At 40.3% G+C, this 15,223-nt stretch overlaps 1 protein-coding gene across 1 annotated transcript in view; it reads right to left on the reverse strand.

Annotated features, from left to right (window-relative positions):
* ATP13A4 (ATPase 13A4) overlaps positions 1-15,223 on the reverse strand; it is a 116,357-nt gene that overhangs the window by 28,128 nt on the left and 73,006 nt on the right. The window contains exons 13-18 of the mRNA XM_045852075.1: positions 14,467-14,528; positions 10,350-10,500; positions 8,364-8,450; positions 7,953-8,106; positions 6,791-6,902; positions 4,077-4,201 (exon numbers count right to left, since the gene is read on the reverse strand). Coding sequence (XP_045708031.1) covers positions 4,077-4,201; positions 6,791-6,902; positions 7,953-8,106; positions 8,364-8,450; positions 10,350-10,500; positions 14,467-14,528 — 691 coding nt within the window. The remainder of the gene's footprint in view (positions 1-4,076; positions 4,202-6,790; positions 6,903-7,952; positions 8,107-8,363; positions 8,451-10,349; positions 10,501-14,466; positions 14,529-15,223) is intronic.

The following is a 15,223-nucleotide window of genomic DNA, read 5'->3' on the forward strand; positions in this document are numbered from 1 at the left end:
TCTCAAAACATCATGTTTAAAATATTTAGGATACTCAACATACAAAATCCCTGGGAAACCTAGCCAATTCTCAAGAAAAAGTCATCAATAATTGCATGTCCCAAAATCACCCAGATGCTATAATTAATACACAATGGTTTTAAAGGAGCTATTGTAAGCTTCCTCCACATGGTAAAGGTTAATACTCTTGAAATAAATAACAAGAAAGATGTCCTTAATGGAAAAAAAATAGTCTATAAAAAAGAACTAAATGTCTATTTTAGAACTGACCAGTATAATTAAGACTTGAAACTGCAAAAATTCACTAGATGTACTCAATTACAGAATGGAGATGAGGAGAAAGAGTCAGTGAATTTGAAGATAGAACAATAGAAATTATACAATCTGAAGAATGGACAAAAAAAATCTTAAAAGAAAAGAAAAGAGACCAAAAAATTATCAAAAAGACTCACATTTATGTCATTAGAGTAAAAAAAAAAGAGGAGAAAGAGACTGGAACAGAAAAATTGTTTTTTGCAAATAATAGCAGGAAACTTACAAAATAGGTTTAAAAATTTAAATTTACAGATTAAAGAAGTTCAGTGAACCCCAAACAACTTATTGAAAACCACATCTAGACACATAAACTGCTAAAAACAAAGATAAATAAAGTATCTTAGAAGAGGCTAGAAAACAAGAGTACATTACATGTAAGGGAATAATTATTCAAGTTAAAATTATCACAGATTTCTGATTAAAAACCATGGAGGCAAGAAACTGAGAGTAGAACAACATCTTCAAGGTACAGAAAGAAAAAATAACTGTCAACTCAGATGTCTATGGAAATATCTTTGAGGAATAAAGTAAAGATAAAGACATGCTTAGATGAAGGGAAACTAAAATAAGTTTTGTTTTGTTTTGTTTTTGCCAGAGGACATACTCAAAAAGAAATGCTAAAAGAAGTTCTTTAGGCTGAAAAGAAATGATACCAGAAGGAAACTTAGAACATAAGGAATGAAAACATAGCACAGAAATGATAAAATTTTATGTAGCGCACACACACACACAAACACACACACACAAATGTTTTCTATTTTATTCGTATTTACATTGTACAGGAAATCCTATATTGTGTAATAATGCAAAGAAAAAATTAAACACATGAGATTTACTATAACTAAAAAAATAAATAATAAAAATTTGGGTAAATATAAAAGTTTCTTCTTCTTCACTATGTCCTTTAACTCTTGACTGTTGGAAGTAAAAACTTTAGCATTGCCCAGAGGGGTTTTCATTAACCATTATACACATGATAACTATAGCATAAGGGGGAGAAGGTAAAAAATGTTTATGGTTGTAAAGTTTCTTGAAAGGATAGGTATGGATGTTGTAATTCCTACAACCAAAAAACAAATAAGATCGGGCTGACTATCCTTAGCATAGCTTTTTCCAGGATCCTACCAAAATCCTTATGAGGATCCTCAAAAGGGCTAACTGGTGGAAAGGACCCTGCTGAACCCTGAGTGTGGAGGAGTATGGTGAGTGCTGAGAGCTAAGAGGCTTCCCCCATGGGCCTCAGCAGGGCGCCAGCACCAGGCTGCTTTGCAGTGCAGGCCCGTTCTGCATCTGCCACCATCAGAGCCCTGCTGTTGAGGATGTGCAGCCCAGGCCTGAGCCTCAGTCCTCTGACAAAGACATGTAACCACCTATTCAAGAAACCCTAGTAGTGAGATAGGAAACGATCAGACCAAACAGCCAGAACACATGCTGGGTAAAGTAGAGTAGCTGTGAGAGACACATGAAACTTGCATTTTAAAAAAAAGCATTTTGGAAAAGACAATAGTCATTTAAAAAACTGGGTGCAAAAAAATCTTAAAGCACAAATGAAAATTATAAAAATTTTGTCACTAGAAAAAAGATAAGAAACTGAGAGGATAGATCCAGGAGGCCTGTCATATGAATAATAGAAACTCCAGGAGGGAAAAAAGAAAGAGGGAGAGAACAAAGGTATTAATTAAATGAACAATAGAAGAAGTTTTGAACAATAGAGGAAATTTCCCTGAGAAAATGAAGGCAGATTAAAAGTGTTCACTATGTTGCAGATCAAATTAACGAAAAGTGACAAATGTATAAGCATATTCTGGTAACATTTCTAAACTTCAAAGTTAAAAGAAAAGGATTATATTCAGAAAAGAACAAGTTACCCACAGTGGACTAGCATTGAACTGGTAATATGCAATACCAAAAACCAGAGGGCAAAGGAAAGACACCTACAGACTATTAAGAAAAAAGGACCCAGCCAGGGTACATTCCTGGGTTGCAGGCCATAACCCCCAGCACCCGCACATTGATCTCTCTCTCTCTCTCTCTTTCTCTCTCCCATTCCCTCCCTTCCCTCCCTAAAAATAAATAAATAAAATATTTTTAAAAAAAAATTTTTTAAAGACAAAAAAAAGAAAGAAAAAAGGAATGTAACCCAAAAATTCTACACTCATTCAACTGCTAGAGCAAAGACAGACATTCCAGCTATATGAGAAATCAGAGAGCATATCAACCTTCTATCCTGTCCAAGGACGATTTTTGAGAAAAAATGATAACCAAGCAAGGAAAAAGAAGAGAACAGAAATTTAATATGAGGAAAGGAGTAGAAGGAGGGTGATCAACTCTTAATTCTACATAAATCTAAATGATTAGGGGCAGATTATAAGAATGTATAATACAGTGCTAAATAGAGGTTTTTGAAACAGGCATCGTAGTGGAAGGGAAATTTTAGTAAGCAGTAAATTAACTCAGCAATACCTAAAAGTTGGATTGAGGGACTGGAAAGGGAGAGTGTAAAAGTGACCCCAACGTCTCTAAGATTGTGGGGGTGGGAACAGAAGATGGAAAAGTACAGAAGGGAAAGTAAAAGTATTCTTGAGTTCCCAACAGTAGAATTGGATTCAGGGGGTGTGGGGTGGGGAAATATTCTATCTTGGCAACACAATTAATAGAGTTGAATGCCTCTGACTATGAGGTGGAAGAGTCCCTCAAAAAATATGAATGCATTAGGAAATCATTCATTCTCCATGCAGAAGCATCCATTAGGAAATTTCACATGTTTCTCTCACGTGATCCTTTCTCACCACTCCTTGTTTGTGTGATCTGGGGCTTGAAAGTACAAACAGAGGACAGACAGCACTTTTTTTAAACCTCCAGAACTGTTGGTCTTGTTATTGATTGGCTTTCAGTACAGTTTATAGACCACACTGACTAAGCATTCTTCTTCTCCTAACATTTAACAATAAAGTCATCATTTTGCATGGCTGATACCTTGTTTTCATTTGGGTGATATCTCAAATGTTCTCCCTCAGAGAAGACACCTCATCTAAGATAGCCAGTCAGGCCTGGCTGGTGTGCCTCAGTGGATTGAGCGCCAGCCTGCAAACCAAAGCATCACTGGTTTGACTCCCAGTCAGGGCACATGCCTGGGTTGCAGCCCAAGATTCCCAGTAGGTGGTATGTGAGAGGCAACCACACACTGATGTTTCCCTTTCTTTCTCCCTCCCTTCCCCTATCTCTAAAAGTAAATAAATAGTCCTGGCTGGTATAGCTCAGTGGGTTGAGCATGGGCTGCAAACCAAAGGGTCACCAGTTGGATTCCCAGTCAGGGCACATGCCTGGCTTGTGGGCCTGGTCCCCAGTGGGGGCCACTTGAGAGGCAACCACACAATGATATTTCTGTCCCTCTCTTTCTCCTTCCCTTCCCCTCCCTAAAAATAAATTTTAAAAATCTTTAAAATAAATAAATAAAATCTTTAAAATAGACAGTCAGACAATTTGCCATATCACCCTGTTTTATTTACCTCTTAACACTCAATACTAGCTGTTTATTTGATTATTTGATTGTTGATTGATTGATTGATTGATTAGCTTTCTATCTTGTCTCACCTGAATGGAAGCTCATGAGAACAATAACTTTGCCTTTTTGTTGCCCATCTCCAGCACCTAGAATGGTGCCTGGTCCATAGTAGGTCATCAACAATATTTGATAAATGAGAGGCTCTGTATCTATTTCCACATCATGCTCTTATACTGTTTTCTACTTTTGTCTATACCTGTGATCATTACTGTCCTTATCCGGGCTGAGATGAGCTCCTCCAGCACAGGTTTTGTCTCTTCCTTCAGTCGATTCTCCAAGATCAGCAATCCCAGAAACACAAGGTCTGATTCTACCTTGTCCCTGAATGATTGAACAGCAATAGCACATCATCATCCTTCTTCCAGGAAGCAAAACCAAAACAAAGACAAACCTCTTCCTGTCCACATGGTGCCAACTCTCTCACTCAAGCACCATTCCTGAGGCACTGAACATGTGCCGGGAGCCACCCAGACGGGAAGCGGATATGGGGACATTATTCCAACTGAATCAAGAGGAAGAGAGTATTTATTAAGCAAAAGGTTTATTTTAATGTTTGTAGAGAATAAACTAAATTACTTCAAAGTTCTCTCCAATCTGCTGTGCTGATTTTCATTACCTCACCTGCTGGCAACCACCAGAGAGGAGTTCTACCTCTGGTACAAAATATCATGGAAGGTAAGTGAGGCACAAGAAAAATATAGAATGTCAGTTTTTCTAGAAACAAACCTATAATCAGTACCATTTTAGCGCCAGGAATATGAGGCCATAACCTCAAAAACTCTCTGGATAGTCCAACCTGCCCACATCCCTCTCAGCTGGTAACATTGCTCTTGTACATAAAGTGTGACGGTTCCTGCAGCAGGTGGGGTTGCTGAGGCTGGGGCTCCCACCCACCACAAGGACACTTCAGAGATGTCCCACAGGACTAAGTACTCCCTGCAGAAGTACATTTGGGGTTGGGGACTCAAAGAGTCTTCCCAGATTCATTCATCCAAGACTCAGTCAGACACCTTTAGCAGACACAAGAGCAAGACCACAGCATATATCTGGCTGGAACACGGATGAAAGCAATACCCAGAGAAGCCACCTTGTCTCGCTTGCTATGTGTGCCTCCCATGGGCCAGGGGCGGGATGTTTCTGAACACTGCTAACCCCTCCATCAGAGGGGCAGGAAGTGGGCACAACTGGAACTACTCGCCTCAAAGCAAGTTTCCTCTTGAAAATGTGAGATCCAATCTCAAAGTTCACTGCCAGCTCTCTCACCAGTGACTTGAATAACCTGAGTTGATTAAATTACAACAAATACCCAGCTTCACAATAGCCAAAGTGACCCTTTTAAGGGACACACTAAGCTGGCCCCAGGGGAGAGGCTCATTATGCTCAGGAATCGAATACTCGATGACTTCAAGTGAGTCACTGGTGCCTCTGGCCTCTCTGTCCATCCCCTAAGTGACAGGGTTGGAGCACACCTGCGATTCTCAGCAGGGGCGGTGCTGCCTCTAGAGGACATTTTGGAATCTTTTTGGACATCTATACAAGATTTTCTTCAATGACCAATGCACAATGAAAAATTATCTTGCATGCCACATGCCCTTTGAATATTTTACAGGACATCCACAGGTTGTTTATACAGTCAGTATAGGCTTATACTGTTTATATTATACTATATAGTATACTACATCATAGTATATATAATACAACCATAATATGTTAAACAAATATAAAATTGTTCATACTTCCCCCAGCTCTGTTTTACATATAAGCACAAAGTATCGTGTATGTTGAAAGGAGATTGTACTCTTTTATTCTGAACTTTACCAAGAGTTTTAAACCATTTCACAGTGACCTCACTGACAGTAAGACAGTTAGCACTATTTGATAATTCATGTATAACACCTGTATCATTCTACATTCCAGTGTTGCAGACCGGATAATTCTCCACACAGGTGCAAGCAAAGCATTGCTTCAGCTTGTTTTAGTGGAGTCAGCTGAGCACATATTAAGCTATTACTTTTGTAATGCATTATGGTTTTTGTTTTTATTTTTACCCTGTAGGATGACATCATATTTATTTTTAAAAATATGTACTGATTATATACTTAGGAATTTTATTTCAGTATAAAAAAGGAAGTGGTACAAAATATGGTTACAATAAGAGACTGTTGTTGAGTCTGACAGGGTCAAACACAAATCCATTAGACCTCCCAAATTTAAAATCCGAAGTAACAAAATAAGCCTTGATTATCTCCACAGCAGTGTTACCAACGATGGCTGGCACTGAAAACAGTGGAAAAGAGTGGAGAATAAAACAACAACAAAAATTGAATAGTCCATATTAGCTTTGGAGGTTCCCTATTTTAATCTAATCATGCCAAAACTTTCTCAACAATGCCACTCTGAAGCTTTTCTACAAATATTTCTTAGTTTATGTAAGTCCAAGCCATATTTTTTTCATTAAGGTGTGTATTTCTTATTAAGACTTTTTTTCAGAAAAATGTTGTTTTCTAACTTTCAACTAATTCACCAACTTTTGATAATTTTGATTATCAAAATAGGTAATTTTGATAATCAAAATAGATAATTTTGAAAATTAGCTACTTGTATTTGTTTCAAAATGGGGGCATGACCATAATTTCATACTATGAAACATTGCTTGCATGCATGCATCTGTTTTCACAAAGGTGTACAACCTTTCAGACTATATACGGCTATTTCTTAGTAAGTTCTCCCAGTCAGTGTTTGCATCAGCTTTGTGATATAGGCAGAAGAGGGACCACTGTATCCATGTTTATAAAGTTCAGAGACATTTCATACACATGAATCCAGCAACCTATGTTACTGAGTCCACTGCCCAGAGTGGTGCATCTTCCCACCAAATTATCCCACTTTATGAAAATCCTCCCCATTTACCTCATCAAGGCAGTGGTGTGGTGGTCCATTTCCAGCTTTTTGTAGGCCAGCGCTATGACCCGGAAGCCCTGTGTCGTGTAAATCTGAAGTTCACTGGCAAAACCAGTTGGTACTATTCAGAAAATTACACAAGATTAGTAGGCAATATTTACTCAGTTGGTACTAGTGAAGAAACAAACAACAAAAAAAAAGAACCACACCTCTGAAAAGATACACAAGAAGTCAGGGGGACCTCACCCTAAACACAACTACATTGTCGGGATTGACGTCTTGGGACTCAGTGAAGCTGAAATGAGACAAATATTTAAAGATAAAGTGGGATAGGATAAGAATATATTGCTCCGGTTTAACCAGCAAACATTTACTGACAGTCTACTACGTGTCAGACATTGGCTCTGCGAAGATTGAGTAGCAGGCCCCACTCTCAGGATCTCTGCTAGCAGCTGCCATGTGCCGTGCTATGGAGGCACGCAGAGGCACAGACACCAGACTGGGAAGAAGGGAACGGGCATCTGGGCTGAGATGTGGAACGAGCACCATGTGGTCAGGCCTTGGGTCATTAATTCAGCTCAGGGAAAGCACAGAATGTGAGGGTAGGAGTGGTGAGGCATAGCTGGAAAGCTTAATAGGGGTCAGATTGTGATCTAATTAAGATCTTAAGGGAGTCTGAGATTTTTTCTGGAGTCCATGGGAAGCAACCAAAAGAAGAAAAGTGGAAAGTGACAACATAGTTATATTACGTGATGGAAAAAACCAATCTAGTCAGAGTATAAAGGGTGAACAGGGTAGGGGTGACTGGGAGCAAGGGGCCAATTCACCAACCACTACAGTGATCCAGTAGAGGGACGATGAGGGCCTGAGCCAATGGAGTGATAGGGTCATGGATTAGCAATTGCCAAGACAGAGGCACTGAGGAAGACGGACAACTCTGGGAAGAACCTTAAATTCCAGGAAGTAGGAGAAGGGTAGTGTCATTCACCAAGATGGAAAATACAGGAAGTGAGAAACATAATCTTGATTTTAGTATTGAGTTTGGGATGTAAATGTGTCATCCTACTGGCAATGGTCAATAAGCCATTGGATTCATAGGTCAAGTGCTGAGGCGCCACATTTGGGCTTGAAATACAAGTTGGCCAACTGCAATACAAGTCTGTTCGCTTACCTGTTTCAGGTTGGCAAAAGCTGGCCACTTTCTCTGGCGCACCTTTCATGAACGCCAGCCGGTCACCCCCCATCTCCTGGACAATGACTGTCATCCTCTGCAGCGACGATGAGAATGGGAACTGATGCAGGATCGCCATTCCTTCCACTGGGACCTGGTCGAGGGATGGAGAACAGAGAGGGACATGCCAACATAGCTCCTACCTACAGGGCATTAACTACTCCTCCCTCTTTTTTAATTTTTATTTATTTATATATTTATATTTTTAAGCAAGTAAGGGAAAAAAGTTCTCATCAATTTTCTCACATGGAATTCAAAGAAAACACATCTGTGACCTTTCAAAATTGTGGGCCTGACGGGACTGTCCCCTTGAGGTTGGGCGTTGCGGGGCGGGTAGCAGACAAGGCTTACCTGGCTGGCTGTTTTGCAGGGCTTAACTACCGTGGCATGTACCGGCACTCCCTTGATGTGAAAATTGTCCCCAGAAACAGCCATTTCCTGTTTCACAGATGGAATATTTTCACTGTAGACATTTCTTGTTCATCCACTGATACTATGTTCAAACCCTCCCCTTGAGAAAACCCTCAGGCCACGTCAATGTACTCTCGGTTCTCCTCCCTTGGATAGATGGAGATGAACCAGTCTTATTTCACCACAGGAAAAAAAGAATGCCTTGAAAATGCTGTAGAACTTGAGGAGCAGACCCTTCTGAATTATTCTTGCAGTTTATCCTGCTTTCTCTCTTGGGGTGCATGGCATAAAAGGCTTAGCCTCTGCTTCTGAAGAGCCTGACATGAAAATAGTAATGTGAATAGCCAGACTTACTGTGTGAGGCCAGCACCTTACTGCCTTTCTTTCCCTGGAGTTCATGGTTGTTCCTGCTCCTTCCTCTCTGTCTACTGTATTTTGCCACATATAATGTGCACCAACATTTTTGGCCCAAACTTTCAGGAAAAAAATTTTGTTTTAATTAATTAATTGATTGATTAATTTATTTATATTTAGATACTTGTTTTTTGTGTTATAAAGGAATTTTAGCATTTACTTTTGAACATATTATAGTACAAGAAACTTTCTATAACAAATAATTACAAAACATAAGGACAGATACAAGATACTTTAGGTACTACCCATGTATAATGTACATCCTTATTTTCCCTCAAAAGTTTGGACAAAAAATGTGTGCATAATACCCGGTAAAATATGGTAATTCGGACTGATGGTCCTCAGGGTGAGGTATGGCAGGTATAGTGATATAAATGGTCGATGTTCAGTAAACACTCAGTCATTGCTGCAATGATGACCCTAAATTATAGTTAAAGGAACCCTTCACCAAAAGATGTCAGAATGCTTTGTAATCATATCATTGAGTGGCTGAAAAAAAATCTGAGAGAAAATTATAATCCCCACTTAAAGATATAGAAACAGTAACTCAAGAAGGGTTAAAGATTGGCAGAGTTATATCAGACTGCTACAGAACATGTCCTACTAGAGTCCGAAGGGACCCTAAGAATTGTCTCCTACAGTGGGGTTCACACATGTATCAGAGGGGTCCAGAGCTGCACCTGGCTGCCTGAGATAGTGGTGAGCTTGTGGCTGAGTAGGTAGGGATGTGTGTTCCCTAAACTTGACCTTTATTCCCCATCTCAACGAGGTTGGCTTCAACTATTTGTTTTTTATAAGGTGCTTCTGAATAAGGTTTCCTTTTAAGAGAAGATCCTGGCTTTTTCATTTTGTTTTAGGTGGACACTACTGGTTTACTCCATCCCCTCATTTTAAGGTCATGGGAGCCAAGCCCCAATGAGAAAGCTGACTTCCCAGGGTCAAGAGGCCAGTTAGAGCAGAGCCGAAACTAAAACCCAGAGAACCACATTCCTCTTCATGACCAGCACCACTTGTTCTTAAATCCACATTACAGTCTCTGCAAAAGCTCTCATGATTTCCTCTTTATTGTTTCCAGTCTTAGAAACGAGTGAATACAACAGAATATTAACAGAAATGAAACTCCTGTTAACAAGGAGTTATCCTAAACACAGGGGACAGGGATGTTTTCTAATCCCCATGTTCTAGAAAAACTTGAAACCAGACATTGCTCATACTACAATCTGAAAATTTGAAAAAAATGTATATAATATTGATAATGACATTAATACAATGGAGAACACAATATGCACCAGGAATTTGTTAAGGGTGCCATTCCACTTAGCCACAATAACCCTGTCATGGAGATGCTATGCACAGAGTAGGACACCAGGCTCAGATTGGTGTGCTTCTCACTACGTTATATATTCCATATTGGAGCCCTCCCATTTTCTAAGTATTGGGTATCAGTGGTAAAACCTGTGGTGCTTAGGTATTGAGAAAGCTTCTTAGATTCTCTGCAGACCAGAGGCTTACCCAGGTGGTGGCTTCAAACATTTTGAGGTCCAGAGGGTCTCCCTGGATGGTCTCATCGAGAAGAACCAGAGAGTGGCAGCTGGCCATGGCTGCGCAAAGTGGGCCCCACGGCAAAGCCCTGCCCGTGACAAAGCTGTGGACTTCTTGGAAACTAAAAGACACAAGGGAAAGGGTTTCAGTCCTACTCCCCCATGACAAACTGGAGCTTCTGGGGGTGATTTTTTAAAAAGTAATTTAATGTGCTTTGTTACATTACATACTCCCTCTCCAGTCCCCCCAGATTAATAGTGCTTCATTCAGCATCATCCTCACGTGAGTCCAGTGAGCATGAGAAAGGTCTTTGAGGTTCTTTCAAGCTCTTTCTTCCCTCTTTTCCATACTCTTTCTCTGACACGGATTTAATTCCAGAGGTATGGAAGGAACTAGAAGTATCACCTTTAATTCTAGGCACATCTACTACCACTCTGACTACCAGACTACTTCATTTCCAGTGCCGTGAGACAGAACAGCCTCACTCGTGCTCTGACTGCATACACATGTCTTCTCCCTCATTAATCCTTCAGGGCAGGGCAATGTGTTCTGTATCTGTCTCACATACTTGACGTTTGGCCAACATTACAGACAATAAATGTATGAGTGAATAAATGAATGAGAGTACTAGAAATCCAGAAAACCATAATAGTAAATAAATAGACCCTAAAAACATTGTTTAGAGGGACACTGCATTCTCCTCTTCCACCCTGGCTTTCACCTTGTAGTGTCCACAGTGCCTCCATCATCACCATCACTTCCTATAGAAAGTGGCTTCATCTAAAACCTACTGACATAAAATTCAAGTGTCACACATGGTGGGCTTTCACTAGCGCAGGGTTGATGTCATCGAGTTCAGCCTCTGGCCCATTGGAGGACTGTCCTCTGCAGCCTTGTTGTCAGTCCCTTCTTAAGTGCATAGCACAGTAGGAGGCTCAGAGCAGCTCATCCTAGGAGGACTTCTGAGGGCAGAAGGTGCTTCCTGCATTGAGGCAAACCATGCCTCTTGGAGCTAGCCCCAATCTACTTGTTCTCCCCCCTCCACACGTCAACTGTTGTGGACCAGCTCATTTGCACCGCCTCCTATCCTCCCTTCCCCTGGGGTTACGCAGGAACCTCTCACTGTGCCTGCTGGACACAGTCTCCAGACCACTCACCTTTCTACTTACTTTCTTGAAAAAGTTTTTATTTGTTGTTTGCCTTAAAATGTGGTCTCCAGAACCAGACTATTATTTCTCATAATATGGACACTGCATTTCTTTAAATACTGCCTTAGGTTGCTCAGCCTTTTGCTCTTGAAAGCATCCACATCACAGTGGCAACCCATAATTCAGCCACATTTCTTCCTGGCTTCCTTATTCAAGCTTCTGTGAGTTCAAAACCTCTCGGCTGATTACTAACCTGGTTGATCGTATCTACTATTATATAGGGTTCAGTACAAATAATGCCCCTATTTTATTACAAAGTCTTTTATTACAAAGTCATAAGTATATAATTCTATAACATAACAATATCACACTTATGCACACCCAATGGCATGCCAGGTGAAATGTTCATATTAAAACTATAAATTATCACACCCATGTTATTACCCTAACAACCATACTCAAGCAGGCGTTACTTCTGCCAGACCCTGTGTATCAAAGGATCAAGTTGTCTTAGTGGTTTCCAGCAGGCCCCCGGTATGTTAGTAAAGATGTAAAAGGAAGGAACCACCAGCTATGTGACTAACACAGAAGGTGAAGCTCACACCAGAAAGCAAACACTGAACAGGAAAAAAGGGATTTCACTTGAGATGGCACACACAGTCATCAGGATGTAATTCTGAGTATGTAATCCTGAATCCCTGAGGTTGGGTAACTCTGGCTTACACACAAAGAAATAGAACTCTCTGTAATCCTGTCCTTGTGTTTTTATTTGAATACTTGTAATTTACCCAGCTCAGGTAGCCCAACTAGTGTTTTACGGGTTCTTTCAGTATCTGACACATGGAGCAAACACTTTCTGGAAAAGATGAGAATCACTGGAGCTCACCTTTTATGAGAAGATATTTAATAGCCTGTGAATCAGGTGCTAACCTCTTACCTAGAACTGAATCTGCTTTCTCTCATGTTATAAATTAAAATTAGAAATTTAAAACAGTTTTTAGTTGTTCTTTCAGTCATTTGAATACAGCTTTCAGCATTTTGAAGGAAGGCAGGAATAAAGAGTAATGGACCTATTAATCACTTACTTAAATATCATATCATTTATTTTCATTTAAATTTGACAAGTTACATTTAGAAATAAAAAGTTTGGTGCCAATTCACTCAGCAGAATAGCATTCAAAAGGTGGCACGCCTTTAGTCAGTATTAGACGAGCAAACACAGAGTTCCCATCTGTGCATGCCTTGTCTGGTGCTGCGGCATTCAGGCACAGACACAAACCAGAAAAGTACTGCTCTCAAGATGCTCACGTACTTTAATAAATGCACACACATTTTCTGGACACTGAAACAGACAAACATAAACAAACAAGGAAAACAGGTATACACCCGAACCCACCTTGAAGGGAAAATGAAAAGAACTGTTGAGAGTTCATACTTAGGAAAGGCTTCTTCTGTAGACTAATGTGGTTAGGGGTAGTAAGATTATTTTTTTTACCCAGGAAATAGATTTGTTTATAAATATTTTATAGTTATGTTTTAATATGAAAATGTATGACACCTGTAATTAAAATATTTTATTTTGTATGGACAAATTGTATGTTATCTGCACAATGCAGAAGAACTGCTATGGACCTTTTATGAATAAAATGCTTTGTGATTTAGTTTGTGAGAAATACCTTCATTTAAAAAAAAAAGTAAATGCCAAATGTTTCCTGCTCCAATCACAATTGCGGTTGTGAAAGAGAGAAAAACCAGAAACCGTGGTGGGGGGCGGCGGGGGGCGGGGGGCGGGGGGGCGGGGGGGCGGGGGGGGCGGGGGGGCGGCGGGGGGGGGCGGGTAGGGGAGGCCGGGCAGCGTGGAATCCAGGTGTGGCCACAAGAGGGCCTCAGGAGAGCACATGCCAGTCTTCACCACTTGGAGCTGAAAGCTGCCTAAACTGGGGAGTCTGGGGGCCACCAAAAGGTTAAGTTCTCAGAAGTAGAATACCAAGGAAAATGGGCACACTCGCTCCAACTCCACAGATGTTCCTGTTACTGAAAGTCAGCGTACCCAAGTGAGTATGCTGTCCTTCCTCCCAGCACACCAAAAGGCTTCACTTTGTTCAAAGAACGATACTTCCCTGAGGGGCAGTATTGTCCAAATGAGATGCCCTGGGCCAGCTTCAGGCTGCGGACTAATATGCTGACTACAAATGACATTTTAGCAAGGATTTGAATGCACCATCAAAACATCTCTTGGGTTTGTATGTAGCATGTGGCAGGGGCTGGGCTGGGGGAAAACATACATGTTTTCACGCAAAGTATTAGTGAAAGTATTTGAGAGGTGAAATTAAATGAAGCTACCCTGGCAAACACTGCTCACCAAAGCCAAAACTAAATGTTTCTATTATTAGTTTTCATGAGAAAGCACAGAATTCTGGGAAAAGGGAAACTACAGTGCATTTAGTCCAAGGTACTATGGATGATAAAGGGGTTTTATGGAAAGGAACCTCATCGTGATCTGATTATAAATTCTTAACTGGGCAGGTCCTGGTGGGTAGTCACGCCCCAAGCACATAACTTCTTTAGTAAAAGGTTTACCTTTGCCTTAGGCAAGCCATGCCCATTGTTTTTTGTGGGGTTTTTTGTTTTTTGTTTGGGTTTTTTGCACATTTAGGTTAATGGACCTTTGAAGTAAGCCTTTGAAGTAACCACCCTCAGAAGAACACAGGATCTTGTGAACTATCCTGTAATCCAATCCCAACCTTGTTTTCTCCGGCCTTTATGTAGTCTTCCTACGTTCCCTTCTTAATTTCATAGGCATTAAAGAAAACTGCTGAAGTGTCACTCTCCAGAGCATTTGAGATCTTGATTCCAAGCAATTGTCATCAGTTTGGGCTCAAATAAACTCTTGTAAAATTCTCTACAGGTTTAGGTGTTTTCAGGTCGACAGTACTCACCCGTTCTTATCACAGGGCACGACTCCCCAGAGATCCATGCCCTCCCTCGTTAAGGTGCCTGTCTGAACAGAAACAAGCACTCAGTTTATTCTGAAGATATAGCTCCCCGTCATAAAGACTGATATGGTATGTTTTAATAGAAAAATACACACCACAAAATTTCATGACATCAGCGCTTCAAGCGAGAACACAGTAAGGTGGTTATATGGACTCCTGGGGGAAGCTTGGATGAGCTCCTACGGACACTTAATCTCTGTACTTTAGTGTTCTCGGCAATAAAAGGAAGAAAACCGTATCTGCCTTACATATTTCAGAGGCTTGTTTTGATGTTCTAAGGGCAGACTAAATGAATGGGAAGGTACTTGGTAAGCCTCTAAGAGCTATAATGCAGGTGAGTCCCAGTTTTTATAGCAGAAGTGAAAAGTCTGTCATCATAAATAAGTAATGGGAATAGAAGAATTTTTGTTGTTCTAAAGAAGTGGTTTGTTTTTTGATACATATTTGGTTAAAAGGTGTCTGGTATTTCTCTTGGTGCAGCATAATGTTGCAGAGCTTGTCTGGGTTAAAACACCAGCTGTGTGATCTGGGCAAACCATTGAATTCCTCTAAATGTTAAGCCCTTACCTGTAACATAACTATAATCATATATGGTGGTTGTGGAGATTAAATGAGATAATACAAATAAGGAGCTTAATTTAATGCCTGGCATAGAGTAAGCATAAATAGTAATGATAATTACTCATAATTATTATTTATT

This window comes from Phyllostomus hastatus, unplaced genomic scaffold (genome assembly GCF_019186645.2).
Source record: "Phyllostomus hastatus isolate PE091 unplaced genomic scaffold, TTU_PhHast_1.1 phas_contig_86, whole genome shotgun sequence".
NCBI classification, from domain to species: Eukaryota; Metazoa; Chordata; class Mammalia; order Chiroptera; family Phyllostomidae; genus Phyllostomus; species Phyllostomus hastatus.